At 45.8% G+C, this 23,370-nt stretch overlaps 1 protein-coding gene across 1 annotated transcript in view; it reads left to right on the forward strand.

The window, feature by feature from the left end:
* The window catches only part of LOC119394495 (protein zwilch homolog), a 66,398-nt gene extending 43,372 nt beyond the window's left edge, over positions 1-23,026 (forward strand). Inside the window, exon 16 of the mRNA XM_037661802.2 lies at positions 22,528-23,026. Within this exon, the coding sequence (XP_037517730.1) occupies positions 22,528-22,604 (77 nt within the window). The 3' untranslated portion in view covers positions 22,605-23,026. The remainder of the gene's footprint in view (positions 1-22,527) is intronic.
* The last annotated feature ends 344 nt before the right edge of the window (positions 23,027-23,370 follow it).

Raw genomic sequence — 23,370 nt, forward strand, 5'->3', positions numbered from 1 at the left:
ATGTTCCAGCTTTGTCGAGAGATAACGCCGCCACCAGCGATGTCGCTGGAAAGTTCGATAGCGCCTGTATAAAAGCCGACGCGCTTGACCGCTTGTCAATTGATCGACGGTCGACGCTGTGTTCTCCGTTATCAGTGTATTGCTGTAGTTTGACTTTCAGTTTCCCGGCCACAAGTTCGGCCAAATAAATAGTTTCATCTCGGACCTGCTGACTGCTGCCTTCGTCGACGTCACAACCCTGTGACTATATTTGAGCTGTCTACATTGCGCTTAACTTCCAAGCATAGGCGTTTCTAAGCGAATGAGGGTTTTCAGCGTAATTTTTATAATTACCACCGCAATTTTAGCCGCTGCCGTCTTATCTAGACCAAGAACAACCCAACACGTTTGTGAAAGCCTTTATAGTGTACAAAGAAGCGTACTTACTCGAGATACAGAAACGTTCTAAAGAACCGTACTCGTGTTTCTACAATTTATTTAAAAAAAACTTTCTCGATAAACATCACCAATGCATTGCAATGTTTACAAGACACGTTTTCGCGACGGTTAAAGGGATACTGACCCAAAATCGGAAAATTTTACGAGAACGCAGTAAATGAAATCTCAGTGTGCGATAACGTCGAATAGATGCCGTCTCTGAGCAATTTTTTCAGCGGATAGTTGTATTTTTGGTGTCTCATCTTTCTACGTCGCATCATTCTACGGTGCCTTAAACAATTCGAACAGATCGGCCGTGCTGTGAGCACCGAGCAGTTATTCGCGCATACTCTGTCGCTAGAAGAGTCGTCAGTATTCAACTTCATTTTTTCAACTTCACCGAGCAGATGTTCCATGCCCGCAGCACTTCTTACACTGTACGACAGCCGTTTGCGTTTCGTGCTGTAGCCGTTCACTACGCAGTTAAACTGCTCAACTACAACTATCTTCTGCACAAGTAAGTCTCCGTTCCCGAAGCAAAGTGTGGGATTGGGCTAGTTGGTATTCCATGATTAAACTGCTCAGCGCAAAAAAAAAATTGACACGGTACACATAGAAAAGACTAGGGCCAGCGCTGGTCCTCGTCTTTTCTATGTGTACCGTGTAAAATTTTTGCTCTGAGCAGCCCGTTCCCGAGCCGGCGAGTGTAAAATATTCCGCACATCTTGTTCGATATCTCGTCGTAAAATCTCTCGAAAATCTACTGCTTTGAAGGCATAGCGACAGCTGACAACTGATCGAATGTCAGTGTGATGCAACTCTCAGTCTCGGTAGCGTATATAGGTAATCGCCTGCCTTTCGTTTTGCTGTTCTATTTCTGGCGGCTCCTTCAAACTGGGCACTGGGCTTTCGCGGGACGCCGTGCGTTTTGGGGGGGATTTGCGCCTAAACCCCGAACATTTTGGCTTTGAAATCTGGTGTGGAAGTGCTGGGAATAAGCGCGGCACGGCACCGGGCGCGAGTTCCCACTTTCCACGTGGGATCAAAACTTCTTGTCCCGCAACGACACGATGATAGTGCCTTACAATGTCGTCACTCTCAAAATGAACGTCACAGACCTTGCATTTCGCAGTAAGCTTCCTATCTTTGCGATGCGAAGCTTGAATTGCGTAGGATCTTTTGGAGGTCCGAAGAAGTGTCGTGAAGCGGAGTCGTCGTTGCGGTAGCCGCTCTTGCAGCCCGGCGCAAAGCAAGTCGGCATACCGCACTGTGAATCTGTTCGCCCTCGTTACGCTTCGTACATCATGCACGTGTATTCGTACAAGACGCTAAGCCTGGTCAAGAACAGTCGCAAAAATGATGAGCTAACAAAGCGCAGACGACGCTGCAACCCACGTGCGCTCGTACGCACACACAACAAGCGCCAGCCGCGGGAGCTAGACGTGACTGCAGCGCCACTAGTTCTCACGACCGCCACGCGGACCGCCTCTCCGGCGGAGCTTTTAAACTGAGTTTGTTCTAGTAACGTTGCTCACAACCACCGTGACTGACGAAAAGAAGAAAAAAAAAAAATGCCGTCGCTTCGCTCTGTGGGCCGCCATGTTTGTTTTGCTATCCCGCACTGTTACAGCGGCGGCAGCCTGTTGGTCGACCTGTTGTCATCCCGCAGCAACAAGCTGCCGACGCATTCCCATAATTCCTGAAAAAGCCGTGTCGCCGCCATCCCAGTCGCTCGTCACGGCGTCACTCGACACCACGTTTTTTTTGGCTGTGCTTTGTGATCGTCTGTTGAAGCACCGTTTCACCATGGGGCGGTATGCGAGCTTTACTACCGCGTTCAAGCTGAAGGCGCTTGATTACGCGCTAGAGCACGGAAGCCGTGCTGCCGGCAGACATTTCGGCGTCGACGAAATCCGGATCCGATATTGGAAAAAACAGCGCGAGAAGCTCATGGCTACGAACAGCACGCGCCGGGCTTTCCGCGGACCCAAAACGGGCAAGTTCCCTGACATCGAAAAGGCAGTCCTCGAATACGTGAGGGACATGCGCAAAGACGGTTGTGCCGTGTCGTTAGACATGGTACGGACGCAGGCGCGCAGTTTCCCGGAGGCTGGGAATAGCCACAAAGGACTTCCGCGCCAGTTCCGGCTGGACGACACGCTTCATGCGGCGGAATGGACTGTCGCTGAGGCGGCGGACGTCATTGTGCCAGCGACTTCCATCCGCGTACGAAGACAAAGTGATCGATTTTCACAGGTTCGTCACAAGGATACGCCAGAACGGTTTCCTGCTGTCACAGATAGGCAACGCCGACCAAACGCCGTTGACGTTTGACATGCCTCGAAGCACTACTGTGAACGAGAAAGGTGCTCGAAGTGTGCTTGTGAAAACGTGTGGTGCGGAGAAGCAGCGGTGCACCGTGATGCTCGCAGTGACGGCAGATAGGCGGAAGCTGCCGCCGTACGTGATTCTGAAGCGGAAAACAATTCCGAAGGGAAACATTCCCCGTGGCATCCACATCCGCGCTCAAGCAAAAGGGTGGATGACGGCAGACCTCATGGTCGATTGGATCAAGACGGTTTGGGGGCGAAGAGCAGGAGCGCTTCTGCTTCCTTCACTTCTTGTGCTGGACAGCTTTCGGGGCCATCTCGTTGACAGTGTCCGTACCGAGCTGATGGAGCGGCGCACGGAAATCGCAGTGATCCCTGGGGGTCTAACTTCGCTGCTACAGCCTCTGGACGTGTCACTGAACAAACCGTTCAAGGACAACGTCCGGAGGCTGTACGCAGAGTGGATGGCGGCAGGCGACCACGATTTCACGCCAAGTGGCAAAATCAGGAGACCCTCCGTGGAAGTCCTCTGCTCATGGATTCTCGAAGCGCGGAGTACCATTTCCGACGAGGTGGTCGTCAAGAGCTTTAAGAAGACTGGCATTTCCAACGCGCTCGACGGGACAGAAGATGACCGTCTGTGGGACAGTGAAGACACTGCCGATTCCGACAGGGAATCGTGCGGCGACGACACTGACGCCAGTGACGCTTCGGACTCGGAATGAACGTTAGGGGGTCAGAGAGTTCAAAAATAAAAGGGCAGTGTTCCATGCATGTAGCTCCTGCGTAATGCGTGCATTTTATTACAAAGGTAAGCCTTACTCTACTTTTATTTTTGGTTATGTTCATGATAGCTATCGTAAGAATTCAGATTAGCGACTTCTTTGCGTTTTCGGTGCTCAGAATATTGTTTCACGGAAAATTTACCCTGCGTAATGATCGCACCCCGAAGTTGGCGTCAATTTTTTTGAAAAAAAAGTGCGATCATTATGTGAGTATATACGTGAGCGTGCAAAACACACGCGGCAGTACGCGATACTGAAACTACCACTGAGACGCGACCGCGTGAGCAAAGCAGGGCGCCGGGCGAAGTGCAGTTCAGCGAAAACGGAACTTTCGAACCACGCGCGCCGTTCCCCATGGCAACGCCAAAGAGGTTCTTATTTCCATGAATCAAACAGAAACGAACAAGCAGCATTTTATTACGTCTCTTGATGTGCGGATGGTTCTTTTTTTTGTTGCAGTTAGTTTGATTACTAACGATTAATTGTATTCAGACTCTCGCACGTCATCAGGGTCACTTCCAAAATGTCCCATTCGTGGCGCTCATCGTGTGATACATTTAGCTTAATTTCTCGGTAAGAAGGGCACTGCTGTTGATAATATTGCCGTTGTAGACGTTGTCATACATTGAGCTTTTACTCTGACATAAATTGTTATTTGCCTTTAGTGTCCCTTTAACACGATAGCCTTAGAGAGCTCGTTTTGTAGAAATTCTGGTTTCGGCGTCGTTGGTTGTAAGCAAAAAATCAGCATTGTCCGTGAGCGAAAAAAACTGAGAAATATGCAAATAAAATAAATAATAAAAATCGTTGATTCGAGTGAGAATCGAACCCAGGCTTTCTGCGTGGCAAGCAGATGTTCTACCACAAAGCCACGCCATTACTTGAAGCTAGGCTTGTTCGAATATTCTGGCAGTTCAAATATTCGAACGAATATTACAGTATTCGAATTCGCTTCAAAATGAATTTAAATTATTCTAAGTTTTGAAGTATTTGAAATGAACGAATAGACATATATAAACCGCATGTGACCCCCTGTAAAGGTGGTTTCACTGCAGTGGAGGGGTGCCATACCGTGAATACACTTTTCCAGGAGAAATCCGCACTGCCACGAAGCCCTGCTTCAAGGTTAAATGAAGATAAACATCGCTTCATCATTTTTTAAGTTTAAAACCTTGTCATACCGGCTCATATGCTCTAAGTATAATAAATTTTAAAAATGTAACATATGTTACAGGTTATCACTTGGATTCTACTGAAAGTCAAGTCCTGCTACTATTCAAAGTTGCTGCCACTTACTTCCATTTGAACAAAAAAAAAGACATTTGCACATGCGTTGTTTCAATTAAAAAAACGTATTGTGCAGTTTAGTTGGGTCATGACAAATATGCTCATTTTTGTTTATAATATGTGATATATACTATTCGAATTCGATTCGAAATTATTCGACCAAATCACTATTCGCTTCGAACCTAAAATTTACTATTCGCACAAGCCCACTTGAAACATATTAGAAAGAAAGCACACAGTTTGAAACGGCCTTTGTTATGTGCACAGACGTTCCTTTCCTTGCGGCCCGGTTGAGACATGCACGGAAAACCGAAGTCAGGCTAGCAGTTGAGAAGGCGATGCACATGGGGTCCAATTACGCTACTGCGTTCAACTCTTGAAGGCGAAGCTAAAGCGTCGCCATGCCCAAGAGATGGTTTAGGGCCCCTTTAACCTTTGAACTTTTAACTACATGTGCAGAATACATAAAGCTACTATATACGACTGTGTTGTGCCTTTCGGGTAACTAACGATTTATTTGAAAGAGTGTTCGCTCTCCTTCTGCTTCAGGGCCGAGCCTCAGTGAACTTACTGCGGTGACAGTCTTCAGCAGAAAAGCTGGGGAGTGAACACACAACTGTGTCCTCCGCAAATAGAGATCAATAAATGTGTTCCTCTTCCCTCCCTGTCCCAATCTGCACCAGAAAACTCATTTTGTGAATATCATTTTAAAGTACGCTTTACATACGAGGGTGGTCTGAAAAGTTCTCGGCCTGATGTAGAAAAAAGCGTCTTGGACCTTCAAAATTATTTTTATTTTTCAACATAGTCTCCTCTAGACTCTACACACTTGGTCCATCGATATTCCAGAGCTAGGATTCCGTCCTTAAAATGACTTTGTGGAAGTCCTGAAAAGTACTCATCCACAGCAGCAGTTGCTTCTTCATTTGATGAAAAACGTTGCCCACCAAGAAGGATTTTGTGTTTTGGGAACAGGTGGTAGTCCGACGGGGCCAAGTCAGGAGAATGGGTTGGGTGCTCCAAAAATTCGTACTTCAAATCATGAAATTTAGCCATTGCACGATGTCCTTTGTGCACCGGTGCATCGTCCTGATGAAAGATGATTTTCTCTTCTGCAAACTTGGTCTTTCATCGCGAATTTTCTTATTCAATTGAGCCAAACGGTCAGAATAATACTCCCCAGTTATGGTTTTAGCCTTTTCAAGATAATCCACAAGCAGAATGCGTTTAGCGTCACATAAAACAGAGGCCATCACCTTTCCTGCGGAGGGAACTGACTTGGCTTTCTTTGGTGCGGAGGACCCGGCTTCAGTCCACTGCTTTGATTGTTGTTTCGGTTCCGGTGTGTAATGGTGAATCCAAATTTCATCCATTGTTATAAATCTGCGCAAAAAGTCGACTGGATTTTTGTTATACAGCTCCAAAGCACGCTGTGACATCGTCATGCGGTTGCGTTTTTGCTCAGGAGTAAGAATGCACGGCACCCATCTTGCACAGAGCTTGTTCATGTGTAGTTCTTTATGCAAAATGTGACATACACGTTCCACTGAGATGCCAACAGCCTCGGCAATTTCACGCAACTTCACTCTCATGTCTTCCAAAACCATATCGTGCACACGGTCAATCAGTTCAGGAGTTGTTGCACTTTTTGGCCGCCCTTCGCGCGGGTCATCTTCAATGCTCTCTCTCCCCCGCTTAAACTCAGCAGCCCATTTCTTGACTGTGGAGTATGAAGGTGAATCTTGCTTGTAAACTTTAACAAACCATTGGTGAATTTCATTCGGAGATAAACCTTCTTTTACAAAGAACTTTATCACCGCACGGTACTCATGCTTCTCCATGCCTTCCGGTGCTTCACACTACACCCACTGTGATCGACTGTCAAAGCCAAACTGCTAATCGACACTAGATGGCGTTTCATCTGAGACTTGCAGAGACTTGTATGAACGTGCACATGAGTGCTACAAGTTCTCGCTCGCGTGATTCTTATTGAGGCCGAGAACTTTTCAGACCACCCTCGTAAGTTAGGCTAAAATATTTGGTTGATAAACGGCATAAGTTAAAGCGAACAGCGAAAAATGGATGACTCAGAGTACAACGTCTTTCACACATGGACAACCTCAACAAGATAGACAAGGGTAATAAATTTTTTGGCTGGATGCAGGAATCAAGTGAGGCTTACTGACTTTTCTCAGAGCACGTCAGCGCAGGATTCCAGTGGGGGCCTTCTCGCAGTGAATAATGCAAGTCATACAAATGCTGGTCACTTAATTGGGAGCACTGCTGCATACATCGTCAAAAAAATGGCAATAGTGCTAAAACTATGGAACGGTACTTCCCCCTTGGACATTCAACGGGCAGGTAATATTCAACCGCTTCAGAATCCAAAGGGGCAGAATTGTAATGTAGTCGATGGCCTGCAGGACAGTTCTAGGGTGTCATGTTTGACTTCTGATAATTGAGATACATGATCTTACGTAAATATTAACGGCAGAATTAAGCTATGGTTTGCTTAAGTTGTTTTTATGATGTTTCAGGTATAGGCCCCCGCTGGAATCCTGCATTGACGTGCTATGCAGTGAAGGCGAGGCAAAGGCAAACTTCGTACGACCTTGGGGCTGTTCAGTTGGAAAATTTTTTTTCTCGCTTAAAACAAAAACTACTCTTTTCAAACTTTCTCTATGTTATACCAACAAAGCCTACTACATAACGATGCATAAGCCATATTTTTACTTCGACCGCTGCATTGCGAAAATGAAGCCGCAATATGGACCAAAATGCTATTTTTTCCAATTTTGCCACAATATTGTGGCAACGTTACTGCTTCTTTTGATCCCCCAGTATTTCTGTCACTTATAGGAACCTACAAAGCCTACAGTGTAAATATATTACTCGTCGAAAAATCTGTGCTCTTTCTAAAAAATGGTGAACATGCAGGATTTTGCGATTCTTCATCAAGGCCAGAAATATTGAAAGTTAAAACAAATATTAATAACCTATCATAATCATGAAAGATCAGTGCCATGATATTAAGAAAAAAATTGTTTTGTAGTAATGGCTCAAACCGGTAATTCTATATAAATTATTCAGTGCGACATAGTTTCACTTCCGTGCCCAAAGTTCAAAGCGCCCTCTAGGCAACACAAAATTTTTCCCCAAAATACAACACCTCAATAACTACTTCTGACATTCACATATACTAGCACGATTTTTTTCAACATGATTAGAGATGGTCGAAAATTTACCCATTACACTTGATATGAAATGACCCATTTGTGTATATATATATATATATATATATATATATATATATATATATATATATATATATATATATATATATATATATATATATATATATATATATATGACCCATTACACTTGATATGAAATGACCCATATATACACACACACACACACACACTTTTGAAAAACTACGTAGGCAGTTATCTTGCAGTGACTTGCTTCACTGTGCCACGGAATGGCTTGAGTTAGCTGCGCTGTAGAAGCTGTCCCTCTGTCGGTGATGAGGACTTGTGGAGCTCCATGTCACAGCAGGATGTTCTCTATGAAGCATTTTGCTACCTTGGCAGCACTATCTTTGGGCATGGCTTTTGTTACGGCGTAGCGAGTAAGGTAGTCTGTAATCATGGCAATCCACTTACTACCACATGCTCACATTGGAAAGGGCCCCAGTATGAAGAATGTCGTGATCTGATGGAATGGTTGGTAAACTGGTTTGATCGGGTGTATGAATCCCACTGGCTTTCATGGCAGTATCTTGCGGTGTCTTGCTTGGTTGACAGTCCCAGCGTGTTTCAATGTAATGGGTGACATCGGCATTTAGGCACAGTCATTAATACTTCTCCTGAACCCTCGCGAGCTTACGTAAGAAGCCGAGGTGACTAGCAGTCACATCGTCATGCAGGGCCTACAGAACCTCTGGACACAGCACCAAGGGCACAATGAGAAGGTAGTTGGCACGGACTGTCGAGAAGTTCCTTACGAGCACGCCGTTTTGTTGGCAAAACAAACGAAATCCACACCTGAGTACTCTAGGGAGAAAATCGGTCTTGCCTTCTAGGTACTTCACAAGGCTTTGCAGTTGTGGATCTGTGCACTGCTGTTTGATGACTCCATCTGCTCTTAGAATTTTGAGGAAGGTGTCTTCGTCCTGTTTGTTTTGCGGTGGCAACTCAATGGGGGACAAGCAGTCAGCATCCGAGTATTTGCCCAGAGTTCGTCATGAGGATATAGTGGTAGTATTATCTCACATGCATTTCTGATTCCTTTGCAATCATGGCAACCTCTGATAAAAATTCCGTGACAGTTTTGGGCAGGTTATGCTCAAGTCCGGCAAACAGTTCTTGCTTCACTCCTCACCTGAAGAAGGGAACTTTCTTTTCTTCAGAAATAGTAAGGTTGGCATGGCAGACAAGTTGGGTCATGTCTTGATTGTGACATATTTGTTTGGGTGCTGCACGCGGGCTTCAAGCACAGCTTCGGCTCCTTCTTTGCAGACGGTGCTCGTGAAGTGGCTAGGAAGCTGGTTTGGAAGATGTCCCACGTTTTCATGGTGGATTCTCTATTTTCAAACGACGTTCTGGCATGGAGACATGGCACAGCTTGTCATCAAAGTCCTGCTGTTGTCTTAGTTGTCTCGCTTGTCTTATTAGCTAGCTAGGAGTCCACACTGTGGGGGAACACTTGTAGCCTGCGGTTAGTTCGATGATCCAGAATGGTGTTGGTGTCTTCTATGTGGCATGGGCTTGGTTAATGGCTTGACAGGGGTATCCTGTACATGAACACAGAACACCCCTACCAGATGTCATGTGGTTGCGTTGGTGAAGAGCATAACTGTTGAACCAGTAAAGACAGAGCCATTTAATGGATGAGTCTGCACCGAGCAAAACAAAACACTCGCAGTGCAATGATAGCAGTGAGCACAATCATTGGTCATAGAGGATCTGATATTAGGGGAAATGCACGAACTTTGATACATGCGTCATCGTCCATTCCAACATTATTGCCAGTTGTTCCCCAAGTTGCAGTGTGGAAAGTACTCGACTTCACCGTGCATGCAATCTGACTAGAAGGTTTGAAAAGTCTTGAGAATATTTCAGTACGGTCAGACATGGCCTGTGCCAAGTAGTAACACATGCAACAGTTTTAGTCAGTGATAACCAGCCAGATTGAAATGAAAAACAAGTGCGCATGTCAATATTCTACACGGGCAGTGAGGTTGAATGGTAGTGGAGGGTGGCGGAGGACTGCTGGGAAACGTTTTTATACTGCAGGACAATGTTTATAGACACTTTTTCAATTTCCAAATTCCTGGCCTCACCTACGGGGAGCAGGTGGCCCACTGCTGTCCCCGCCACAGCAGTGCTGCAGTTGAAGTTCACGCCATTCGCACAATGGTCGTCTACTAGAGCATGGTGCAGTTCTGATGATGAACGCTGTTCAGCATTTACGTGATGACTTTAGATTAAGAAAGGGTCTTGCTCGGCAACTTCTTGTTCTTTTAGAAGAGAAGAATGTAAGATGGGGCCTAACTACATGAGCTACGTCTTTCCAGAGCCTCAGTAAAAGCTGTGTAAATGTGGGGCTTGGCGTGTACATGGCGCATGTGGAGTCGTTTTCCTCTGCAGATTTTTTTTTTTTTCTTTCAGATACTAGAAACATAAATCGGAGTTTAGTTGCACGAGCTACGTCTCGATGAAGCCCCGATTAAAGCCGCAACTTACCTAAGTGTCGCGCTGCTGGGTAAGCTGAAAGCTGTTTTCACAAGTCTTTGCATGGGGATCGTCAACATTCTGTTCATTAGCAATAAGCACCTCAGCTTGCCGTGCCATAAAGCAAGTTGAAACTGAGCCGTTGTTGTCAGACACAAACCTTGTTAAAAAGCCTACTCAAACGATGTTATTGCTCTTTTCAGGTGACACCAACAACTGTGTTTTCTCCGTTTTAAGTGTTGAGGCTTCTTGGTTTTTGTGCCAGTGGATCTTTTTGGAGCATTCAGACAGGAAAATGCAAATTTTGTCAGTAAATTGATGCAGAAACGCTCATCACAAGCACACACCAGTCCACAGTTAAATATGACATTTAACACTCGAAAAGCAAAATCTCTATTAACACAGGCAGTGTTCGTGAGCACACACAAGTCAGTAGCTGTCCACAAGATGAACCTTAGTGCAAATACTGAGACAGGGACGACAGAGAGAAGAATGAACAAGGTCTCTCTCTCATCCCTGTCTTAGTGTTTGTGCTGTTGCTCATTTTGCATTGCTAACTCGCCCAGATTTTCACATAGCTAAGCTGTACACAATTATATGATGTTTCATTGGCACACACCTTTGGCATTGTCTAGGAACGAAGCTGCTTAGGCCCACACCCCGCCATCTCCGTTGAAGCTCCCTTCTCTTGAGCATCGCTTTGGGTTGCAGTGGCCAGTGATTTAAGAGGAAATGTTTAGGCGTTGATAATGAGTGCAAATCAGCGCAGCTGACAGGAGGGGACAGAAGAGAGGACACAGAGCGCTGTTTCAAAACGTTTCAAAACGTCAGCGCTTTGTGTCCTCTCTTCTGTCAACTCCTGTCGGCTGCGCTGATTTGCACTCATAATCATGTTGTACCAACATGCTCAATCCTACAGCCTTCTAAGTTTAGGCCTTGAGCGGTTTGGTTCTAGCGCACTAGAAATTCAAGGTTAAAAGAAATAAGCTCAGTGCACAACTGGTTATAATGGTCGTCTTCACTTTCACCATCTTTATCATGGATTGTGAAATGACAACCATCATTCTAGCGCACGACAGGCGCTTTGTCAAAGGTAGTACAGTCGAACCTCGTTAATACGTACCCGCTTTAAGCGTACTGACGGTTAAAACGTAGTTGCGACGAATCCCCGACCGAGTCTCATAGAGCCTAATGCATTCGCTGACCGCATAAGCCGTAGTGCTTCACCCTACGCCTACCGGTTAGTGCGTACCCTGCGTACCGCGATAACGTTTTGTCCCATAAAATTTTACTGCGCTGCTAAACTTCCCGACGCCACAATGTGCCGCCAAAGGTTTTCAGTCTTTTCGAGAAGTGCGTAGATCGGTCTATCACCGATTCCGACTTCCGCACGATTGCCGCGATGCCTTTGCGGGTAAGCATCGCGAAAGAACGAAGGTGAGGCGGCGGCCACCGACGAACGCGCCAGCATGACTTATCGCCGACAACCTTATCACAATAAGTATCTTCAGATATCTGCTCGGGTACGCGTGCGGCGCAGCACTACTTTAAGCCTACTGCACACATTTAATAGGCGACAACCTGGACGCGCTGGGCCGCCGATCGCTGCCGCCTCGTTGTGCGGGGCCGTGTTCAAGCGCGCGCCGCTTTGTAGAAACGAAAGCAGCTCGCCGTTGCGGAGTTGAGCGTTGCTGGTCGTGGGCGACGAGAAACCTCTTTGCATAGACGCTATCACGCTAAACGCACGCGTACGGTGCAGCAAGCGTAGCGCTGTTGTAACCATACTGCACGCTTTTATTGGGCGACCACGCTTCCGTTCGCTGCCAGGACCGCTAGAGCGTCGCGGAGTGCGCATCGCTTGCAGGAAGTTCGTCATCATCGCGTTAACCGAACGAGCTACTCGCCGCATCTGTGCACGGTCTGGAGCGAAGTGGGTACGAAGAACACTCCCACGACAAATGCGCGCGTGTGGTACAGCAAGCGGCCCGGCAGTGACGCCGTGAGCCGAGAAGGCGACGCGCTGCACGCAACTAGCCAGGAGACGATCGGCTCCACGCAGCCGTACCGCGCTTCACTGGAACTGTGTCAGTTTTCATTTAGTAGCAGATCGCGGTACAGACGCACACACGTATACCGCGGAAAGCCGACACTGTCCGTTCTGTCGCTATGTTGGTTGGTCACTGCGTATACCGGACCCTGTAATAGTTACGAAATGCTCCTTGGCGTCGCCACCGCGCGCTATCGGCACTACCGGACGGTCCATGCGAGAGTACCAGAATCTTTTCTCCAGTTTGGGAAAAAGAAAGAAAAAGCTTTGCAGTGGGTACTTTAGGCAATATTTGCTGTGGCACTGTATTTATTTCTTTGCTGGCGGCGATGGCGTATGCGAGGAGATGCAAATTTTTACTTGGTGGTTAATGCGTACTACCGTTTAGTGCGTAGTTATGCGGCGTTCCCGGCAGGTACGCATTAAGGTGGCGGTCCCACTCCGGCGAACCCCCTTCCGCATTTTATGCACTGTTTGCGGACGCACTGTGCTCGCTGCGCTTGACAAATAAATATTAATTGTAATAATTCAGAAAGCTTATGATCTCCGCTTTTTAATGACACCTGGTGTTAATGCCTGTTCGGAAGCGTTACCTAATAGCAATGAAAATAGTATGAGCAACAAAAGGCATTTTCGTTGTACAAGCCTCCGTTGTACTGCCAGTACGGCGAAACTGTTCAACATAACAAGACCAAATTTACCGTGCCTTTAGAAGAAGTGCTATTTAAGGTTTCTATGAAGAGATATTAGCCATAAAATAATTATTAATTAATTTACGCTCCAATGAAAATGGGCAAAATATTAAAAGTTTTTGTGAGAATATCTTTTTTACTTTTCAAAGCAGAACAATAATATTTAGTGGCTACGTAGACTACATTACACTTATTTTCCATGCGATGCTGCTTTGTGTTCTGACGAAAACTTGATGAATTATTATTGTGTCAATGCGGCAGTTTATGGCTGTACTTGGTCACGCATTACCGATGAAGCGACAAAACTATACAAGCTGCTACTGTGAACTTCTGCATAATGAATAAGCAAGGCCCTTTCTATGATTCTATGAAGAGAAAATTCCTTTATCTTTATTAGGGAACCTGCAAGACAGCAGTGAATTTACGTAATTTTCCTGCTGACCAGTCCCGTAGAAACTCGCTTTTTTTTTTCTTTAGACGCTAATTGCCAACGAGTATTGCACATTGGTAGATGCATATTGTGTCTTTTATCTACTTGTGCTCACTAACTTGATCACTCAGTGCTTCAAACAAAATATTTTCAATGAATCATAAGTCTCACAGGCGTTTTTTGGTGGTAGCTCCATCTATGAAATGAAATATCAAGTTGCTTTATGCGAGTTCAAGCGTTCGCCAAAAGTGGCGCAATTAAACATAATAAAACGGGTAGAGCAGGCATGAATTATATCTCCAGGCCTCATAGTTTGCTTCACTAGCTAAGTCTAGTCACCGCGCGTAACAAACACCAACCGTAAAAGGAGGAGGGCTTAGTGATAAACCCTTTCCACTCGCCCCACGTCAGCAGGTGGGGTGGTCTCATCAAGCGGCAAATGGTTTCGGTATGCAGGAAGATTGCGCGTTCGTCACGCGTTCTTAGAACCAGTGTTCCCCGGCACGTCTTTAGTAATGTGCATCTCTTTGTGGTTCAGCTGCTCGTGTTTTGCGCGTTCCTTTGAGTGTTTTCGTGCCTGTGAGGTTCGAAATTGTGAAAGGAAGGACGCTGACATGCCGTGTGAATGATACGTATGTAGCGCCGCTTCAAAGGGGACACGATGGTGAACGTATGAAAGCTTGTCATTGCCGGAATTTTCAAAGTATGCCTGTCGAGCACTGTGCCGACAACTTCCACTGACCAGTAGTGGTAAGTTGTACCCAATCAGGTAATTACATCCTAGTTGCAACGATGCGACAGAAGCGAGACTTTGTTGAAGATGCAGAACGTTCTAGTCAACGTGGCAGAATATTCAATGTACGGGATGATGTGATCAGGGGTCTGCCCAGAGGACCGGAGCCAGCCAGAGACCCGGGGAGATGTCGAGGAGAGGAGCCCGGAGCTGTTAACAGTAACGTTTATTTACAGGTAGCGTGTTGCTACATGATGGGGTTAGCATCATGGAAGCTCTCGGAGCTCGTGAGAGCTTGAGAGAACTTGTGAGAGCTCGTCGGGAGCGCATCGGCGCTCGCATTTTATGTCCTGGCCTTCCCAGGGTTCCCTGTAGGAAAAAAACAATGGAGGCCAGGACAGTCCAATGAAAATTTCCATCTTCACCTCCACCCCCAAAAGGGGAAGGTGAAACGCCGCCTCCTTCCCAACCCACGAAAGGAGAAAGAGGCACGTCCAGTTCGTCCCATGGCGAGGGAAAAACACTGCCCACCGCGCACACACGGCACAGCACGAAGACGTTGAGTCTTACGTGGAAGTTAATTTCGTAGTCTGTTGCAATGATGGGTATGCGCGAGGCAGACCACGAATTCTGGAAACAGCGGCAACAAGGCGCCACGGAGAACGTGGGAAATGCATCCGTAGACGGTTCCCAGACGCTGGGTCCTTTGTCCGGGGCACCTTGACGACAAAGCAAGCCGCCTCGACGGCCAACAACTCTTCCTAATCCGTCAGTCGGTCAGGCGTGCCCAAAGGGTTTCACGGGGGGCGCAGACAACCTGAGAATATTAGACGAACGACCTTCGTGTTGTCGCCGCTCTTGGTGCATCTCTGGAACCGTTGACCCGGAAGAAATCAGGGTAGTCCTAGCCGCAACGTCTCATGCGTCAAAGCGGCGCCAAGCCAGGCAGGCCGATCATAACAGGGACCCTGGAAAAGTTATATTGTGCTTTGTGAAAAGACGCACTCACTTCGGATAAGACGATCACTGTCTTTGCCACTAATGAGCGCTACGGTGTCAGGAAACAGTTCGACTGAGGAGGACTACTCTACCTAGTGGGGATAACGCTGTTGCGCACTGCTACTTTGTCGTAAAGCGGCTTGCTGCGTAGCCAGAACTACTACTAATGATCGGATAACAACTAGTTCGTAGCAAAGTACAAGGCGGGCAGTGCAATGTCTGGTCAACGAAGAATAACCTGACTTAGACGCACGTGAGAGTGGCCACATGAACAAAATAGTGCCGATACATATGCTACTGACGAACATTTTGTTGAAAAACTTTTGCGGCAACCTAAATGGAAAACTTGTCGATGGTGCCTGTAAGTCAAAATAAAGGAAAACCACAGCTTTCCACAACAAATAAGTGTATTCATGCTTTTATAGAACAAGCATAAATAAAAACTGGATTCTGTAAAAGCCTACATGACCGGTCATGTAAGCCCCCAAGGCGACCCTGTCCAGCTCTGACCCAGTGCAGCAGCAAGCCCTGGTCGACCGTCGTGCCCGGGCGGCGGCAAGAGCCAATGGTCTTCCGGACTAGGAGGCCCACCCCCAATAGCGACTTATTTCTACCAATAAATGTTGTATTCTCTCCCTCCCAAGGGAGGGGGGGAGGCGCCCAGCCCCCTCGTGAGCACGCCTACGCTGGCCGATGTACCTATACTCAGTTTCATACAATATATGCAACGCGAAGAAGTTCAGTCACAGGATGTGTGACTACGCGCGTCTTGCGCCTGGCTTTCATCGTTGTAAACGCTCGTGCGAGACGACCACGAACGCGCCTGCACAGCGTCGCGAAAGGTTACAAATGAGAACAAAGAGAGACGAAAATAACGGGGTGTCTTGCCCTCCAACGCACAAACCATCATGGTTTATTACTGGGTCATTCCATGCCAAATCACCCAGCGTTTTTCCGACCATCACAAATATGGCTGAAAAAATTTCCACGCTTTTCTTGAAGTTCAAAACTCTTTCTGCTCGTTTATTTCTGTTGCCAAAAATTTTCCCGCCTGTTTGTGAGAGTCTGTAGTTTTGCGCCGACTGAGATAAAGGGCATCAAACAACAATTTTTTTCAAAGGGCGTTTATAGGATGCGCTCAATAAAATGGTATTTCCGGCAACCTAATGAAGTGATGTAACTGTAAAAATAATGACTTATTTATGTATATCGATTCTTCGAGGGCTTTTCGCACGAGCAAAATTGAATAAAGTTGCAAAGTTTGATATTTATTTCCAGAAACAAGGCAAACTCAAAGGGTAGAAATTAATTATATACTGGAAGCCTGTTCAACATACTACAAAAGAAAAATAATTTAGTCGCTGAAGGTGTAGCAAATCATCTGAAAAAAAATTTGCGAAGTTCACTTTTTTTAGAAAAGCTCTGTATTCATCGTCAAAAAACTTGCCTTGGTAGTCGGGCTAAAAATATGCACGATACTTCATTTGAAAGCTCTATGTATTAACTGAACATAGACAAAGTTACAAAAGAGTATTATTTTTTTAACTTGAGAAATATTTTTTTGAAATTTTGTATCTCCACCAGCTTTTCGCCGGCGTAACTCAAGCGGCATGAAGCACTCGCAAAGGCAATCTTCACTCCATGCCCACTGACCTGGGATGCAAACATCAAGCATGGTGCTGTCTATAATGCAACTCCATTTCCTTTTCCATTACTTTATAGACAGCACCATGTTTGACGTCTGCATCCCAGGTCAGTGGGCATGGAGTGAAGATTGCCTTTGCGAGTGCTTCATGCCGCTTGAGTTACGCCGGCGAAAAGCTGGTGGAGATACAAAATTTCAAAAAAATATTTCTCAAGCTAAAAAAATAATACTCTTTTGTAACTTTGTCTATGCTCAGCTAATACACAGAGCTTTCAAATGAAGTATCGCGCATATTTTTAGTCCGACCACCAAGGCAAATTTTTTGACGATGAATACAGAGCTTTTCTCAAAAAAAGTGAAATTCGCAATTTTTTTTTCAGACGATTTGCTACACCTTCAGCGACTAAATTATTTTTCTTTTATAGTATGTCGGACAGGCTTCCAGTATATAATTAATTTCCACCCTTTCAGTTTGCCTTGTTCCTGGAAAAAAAATCTAACTTTGCAACTTTATTCAATTTTGCTCTTGCGAAAAGCCCTCGAAGAATCGATATACCTAAATAAGTCACTATTTTTACAGTTACATCACTTCATTAGCTTGCCGGAAATACCATTTTATTGGTATTTAAAACGCCCTTTAAAAAAAATATTGTTTGATGCCCTTTAGCTCAGTCGGCGCAAAACTACAGACTCTCACGAACAGGCGGGAAAATTTTTGGCAACAGAAATAAACTTGCAGAACGAGTTTTGAACTTCAAGAAAAACGTGGAAATTTTTTCAGCCATATTTGTGATGGTCGGAAAAACGCTGGGTGATTTGGCATGGAATGACCCTACTGTTCCCAAGAGAAAAAAAATCATGCATCGCATGGAAAAATCATTGTCTTCTTCCTCACGCAAACGCATTCATTGTCAGACGTCTCGCTGGCAGAAGCATGTGTTCTAGGAGGTTCTAACTCCGGTAATTAGTGGTAGTCATGTGTTCAACTGATCATCAAGATGTACTTTATTTTGGTAACCGTTTATTGCAGTTTGAGAGGATGAAATTTCGTAGATAACTCTCGAATTATAATTTGCTGAAATCTGTCTGTCCATTTTTTCCTCCTCCAATTGTAATAAGCATAAGCACGCCCCCCCCCTAAACACACACAAAAGACATGCGCTCGCGCGATGCTATAAAAGTCACTGGCACGGTCACTAAAACGAACCAAAATGATTGTTTTAGTAGCGGCCGTGCAATTCCACTGAAACGCTGCGAAGCGTTTGATTGATGTTTTGTTCAATACTATTTCACTGAGGCACATTATATTATGTGAGTGAGTGCGTTAGTGAGAGCATAGCGCGTGCGTGTGGGTGAGAGCGTTTGTGAGTGCACGCGGTTGTACGCACCAGTGTGCGTGTGTGTGTGATTTTTTTTCTTTTGTTCTCAAGCGATTGTATTTAGACGCTGCGCTGTCCTTTCTCAAGGGCTGCAATAGGAAGCGAGCGTTTGTCCTTACAAACTGGGGCACTTATCGTCATGTCGTTGAAACGACGCCAACAGTTGGCCCCGATTGTAGGTGAAAGACGCCGTCCGCGTTTGTGCTCCTTGCTTTTTGTCGGCCGATTTCCGTCACCTAGCGCGACATATAACATATAAAACACGCGCGAGGCGACGCTGACCATACTTGCGCGCGCAATTTTCTCGCTTTCTGCAAACGTGGATGAGTGGCGTCGTCTGTTGTCGTTTTTCGAACTATTGGCAAGATGGTGGTAGTGGAACCGCCACCTTAACGAGGTTCTACTGTAGCAGACGCTCTGCGCACCCGGCGCCGGCCCAAAAAGACAATAAGTGCGTGCACCGTTTGGCGCGCGTTGCGCAAAAAAACAGTTTCACAACGTACATAGTCGTTTGCGTCCCATTTCTAAGGAGCTTCGCTCATCAGCTGTATTCGTACACGGAACAAATGCTGATTATTCTTTCTCTCTGCGCTTTCAGAGCAGTGCCATGGTATGATTGTATTGAGAATTCCGTCTTGCTAAAAGTGCATTCAAGTTACAGTGTAAAAGTGAAACAATTCTGCGGCACATTGACTGCAGTGTTTGCAACCTCCAAAGGAGATCACTGAAGAAATCGTCTTTGGCTTCCTGGATGATCACATGCTCCACACTCCTCACACATACGAAAAGTTTTTTGCAGGGGCACACAAGGCGGACAACAGCACTCTTGAAAATGAAGTATAGACGTCTTCTTTCGTTTCTACATAATACAAGATGATTATTGGAGGTTTTCTTGGCTCTTCCTGCACTGGCGATCCACTTTTTTGGGAAAGCTGGTGTGCAGCACTTTCGTTCATTAATTCAGAGAAACTGAAGTCCTTCAAAGTGGCGGGTTCCTCTTGCAGGAATTCTTCTGGCAGATCGCAAGGCGACTGCACTGTTTGTTGGCACATGCCGCAAATGAGCACTTTAACCGCCTTCGAAAGCCGCACCAAACCACGGCGCCACACCGTAACACAAGACACCAACAACAGCCACCTCTCCAAAGTGCACCCCGTCAGCCCCCTCCGGAGACGGTGACTCGAGGACAGCCAGCATGCTTTGAATCAAAAGCTCATGCAAAGGCTGGAATAATCCGGAAATCAAGACACAATGCCATGTCGAGCGAGGCTGCCGACATGACCGCCGCTGCGAGACGAACGTGCAAGAAGGAACTCGCTCCTTCCCAGGCCTTCACTGTTCTATGCACAGATGAGTCATGTCGAAGCATCTCAAATTCGAGCGCAACTTAATATAAGTGCACTGAGACAAGGGGAAGGCAGGGGTGGTTCGGTCGGCCAGAGAAGTGTTGTATTATGATGCAGTGCCGTCAGTCAGTCGGTCTATGAAGAAGTGCTGAAAGATGATACCGTGTGCTCACTGAAGAAATGTTTTGAAGTGACAGAAGTCTCGCAGACGTTGATACCCAGAAGAGACATGTAATTGCTGACTACCGAAGGGGAATGCCTGGTCAGCGCTACAGTCTGCACGAGTCCATGTGCGTGCGTGTTTCTGGAAGAAGAATCTTCAAGAAACAGCTGGAAAAGATGCCGGGGATGGACTGAGTTGGTGAATATGAAAGTACTTTAAGTGTTCTTGAATATTCTAGAGTGCCTTGTATTTGAGCACAATTAATTGTTTCCCCATTGTTGTTAAACCTATCTTGAGTTGTATTCTGATTTAACCAGCCAAGTGTGCATGTATGTGAGATGTTTGTACTGCCTTAAATGAGAATATACCTTTTTTATGAGTTTCAACTCTTGGCTCTGACTCGGTCTTTGGACTACAACCGGTGTTCACTGGCGTGCTACAAGGACCTGCTCTTAAGGGGGGAAGAGGGTTTTTAAAAATCATCAAGATTCCCTTTACCAATTTTAATGAAACTGCACAGTCTTGTTTAGTTTTCTTTGCTGATTCCAAATATGCAATTATTCTTCAAATATGTCCATTAGTTCCAAAGTTAATTAAAATTAATTAGCATTGTTTGCAGGAACAATGGAGCAAGAACTACTCATCGAAATCTTGCTTTAGGCACATAGCCGGATACTAGGAAACATAAGCTTCAAAAGGGTAGGAATACTTTTTTGATGTGCAAACTATTAAGAATTAAGGGCGCTACCTCTTTCTCAAGTATGATGAACCAACAAGCCCGCATCGCCACCCTAGTTGAACAGAAAGCTTTGATATGCTGTATAATTCTTAATAGTTTGCACATCAAAAAGTATTCCAACCCTTTTGAAGCTTATGTTTCCTAGTATCCGGCTATGTGCCTAAAGCAAGATTTCGATGAGTAGTTCTTGCTCCATTGTTCCTGCAAACAATGCTAATTAATTTTAATTAACTTTGGAACTAATGGACATATTTGAAGAATAATTGCATATTTGGAATCAGCAAAGAAAACTAAACAAAACTGTGCAGTTTCATTAAATTTGGTAAAGGGAATCTTGATGATTTTTAAAAACCCTCTTCCCCCCTTAAATTGTCCGTGTTTTCGTGGTGCGTTTCGGGGGGCCGATACGTCAGCCCTCAGAATCTGCCCGGCGATTGCCTCCCATTAACGGGTTGTGACAGCACACAAGGACCGTTTTCCTTAAAACCATCATCATCTGCAGCTGCATGACGAATACACAGGGGCAGTGGTGTAAATCCAGAAAATTCAGAAGGGGGTACACACATCAGACTAAGGTGGCCATTTTTTTTATATACATAAGGGTTGTATATTTATTTACATAAGCATTAAATCATGCTTTGAAATAAAATTTAGAAAATGAGCAAGGGGTCCTAGCTCGAGCAGTTCCATTGTTCTATTCAGTCTTCTTTGAATTGGTCGAGTGGCTTTTGTGACTTTTATAGTCTGACACAGCCGAGGGGTATTGAACACAGGTACACACTAAGAAATAATCAGCCTTTATAAAAAGTTGAATGCGTTATACCTAACTGTCAAGTAATTCAAATATATGATGTTCTAAAGCTAAATCTCAAGGGAGGACACTTGCAAAGGGTGTCCCCCCCAGCCTGAACACAAGGGGGGTCAGGATCCCCCTGACCGCCCCATGATTTACGCCAATGCACAGGGAGGTTTGGAAATAAACAAGAAACTGCATTACTTCTCAATGCCCATTCACAATGGTCGATTTCGATGCCTTCTGCAAGGATGGCATGTTTAAATGCTTTCAGGTTGTCAATTCCCCAGACGTGAACATCGCACACCTTGCATGACTTCCCCCAAAGTTTTGTCCATGCAAGGAGCGGTTCTTTCCCATGGTTACAGTAACAGCGGGTGGACAGTGGGGAGAAGTGGTGTTTCTCGAGATTTTTTCTGTACTCACTGGCGCAGCTGGGCATAGAATACGTCGGCATGATGTCCTGAAGGTATAAGGCATGACACACAGGGTGACAGGAGCAGTATAATTTACCTCGGGAGGTGGAACAGTCTACATGTGGTGGGTGCTTAAGCGGGCCTGCGATGTGAACACTCGGCGACTTGTATGTCGTAGATTAAAGGCGTCTCCGTGAGCCAGAAGATCGTGGAAGCTTGCTACGTGCACAGGCAGCAGTGAGGTGTATAAGCACAAAAATAACGTCACTAGTGAACATCAGCACGGGACGAGCACAACTGCAGTGGCACTGCAGCGCCACTGAACTGTCCACTTGGCACAAAGGCAGATTGCAGCGCCTTCACGCTCCCTAGGAGCAGGTTGCGCCCTGCTCAAGAGGGGGAGTTGCAAAACTGAAAAAGTATCTATAAGCATTGCTGCAGGGCATATATTGTGATGATGCAAGTATATTGCCTGCTGTGCACGCTTTCACTTCTTTGCTTGAGTGATTTGTCCTCCGCAAGAGTAAAAGAGGTAAACAGTAATGTCCTAGTGAGATGGTCATTGAAAGGCCTGCAACTCGTTCTTTGCAGCGATGCCCCACCACCTGCGGGATTCGGACTACTACTGCACCATCATTTCCAGCACGCAAGACAAACTGAGATTCTGAGACAACTGTCGTTCGGATCATGCCCATGATCCGAACAAGTTTGACGATGACAGCGACTGTGAAAAGCTATATGGCGACGACAGCCTCAGTGCCATGGCAGTCGCGCAGCTACTTCTCTGGAAGCTCCTCAAGCTCATCATTGACCATTCCAGGAACTTGGCACAGTTTTGGTAGACTTGTGCCAGTGATCGCAACAGCCAGTGCTTGTGCAGTGGTGAACAGTGCATTCCTTGGGCACTTGAGGCTGACGATGACTGCAAGGCACCTCACACAGCCTTCTTTATTACATTTATATTTGCTCAGATGTCATGCACCACTGATTGTTAAGAAACGGTGCTGCAGTCCAGTATTGTGGTTGCTAGACCTGTATCCAGGCCCATTGCCAGGAATTTTTTCAAAGGAAGGGGGGGGGGGGAGGGCACTTGCTGAAGGCCTTGCCTATTGGAGGAAAACACCTATTTTCATTTTTACTTTTGGTAAAACAACCTGTCTTATCAAAATTTGATAGGGGGATCCAGGCCCCTGCCCCCCCCCCCCCCAACTCAGCTATGGGCCTGCCTGTATCCTAAATGCTAGCATAGTTTTGTTACATCACACTTTGCCCAAGTTTTAAAGGAGCCCTAAAACACTTTTTGAACACATCAATAAAACGTTTCTAAGCTGTAGACAGTGCTTCTGTGAACATGCATGCAGTAGGGAATTCCAAATGTTGCGTCACAGACTTCCTAAAATTGCTTTCTCTCTCCCTTGTGATGTCATTACCAGC

The sequence above is a fragment of the Rhipicephalus sanguineus genome, chromosome 5 (genome assembly GCF_013339695.2).
Source record: "Rhipicephalus sanguineus isolate Rsan-2018 chromosome 5, BIME_Rsan_1.4, whole genome shotgun sequence".
In the NCBI taxonomy this organism is placed as follows: Eukaryota; Metazoa; Arthropoda; class Arachnida; order Ixodida; family Ixodidae; genus Rhipicephalus; species Rhipicephalus sanguineus.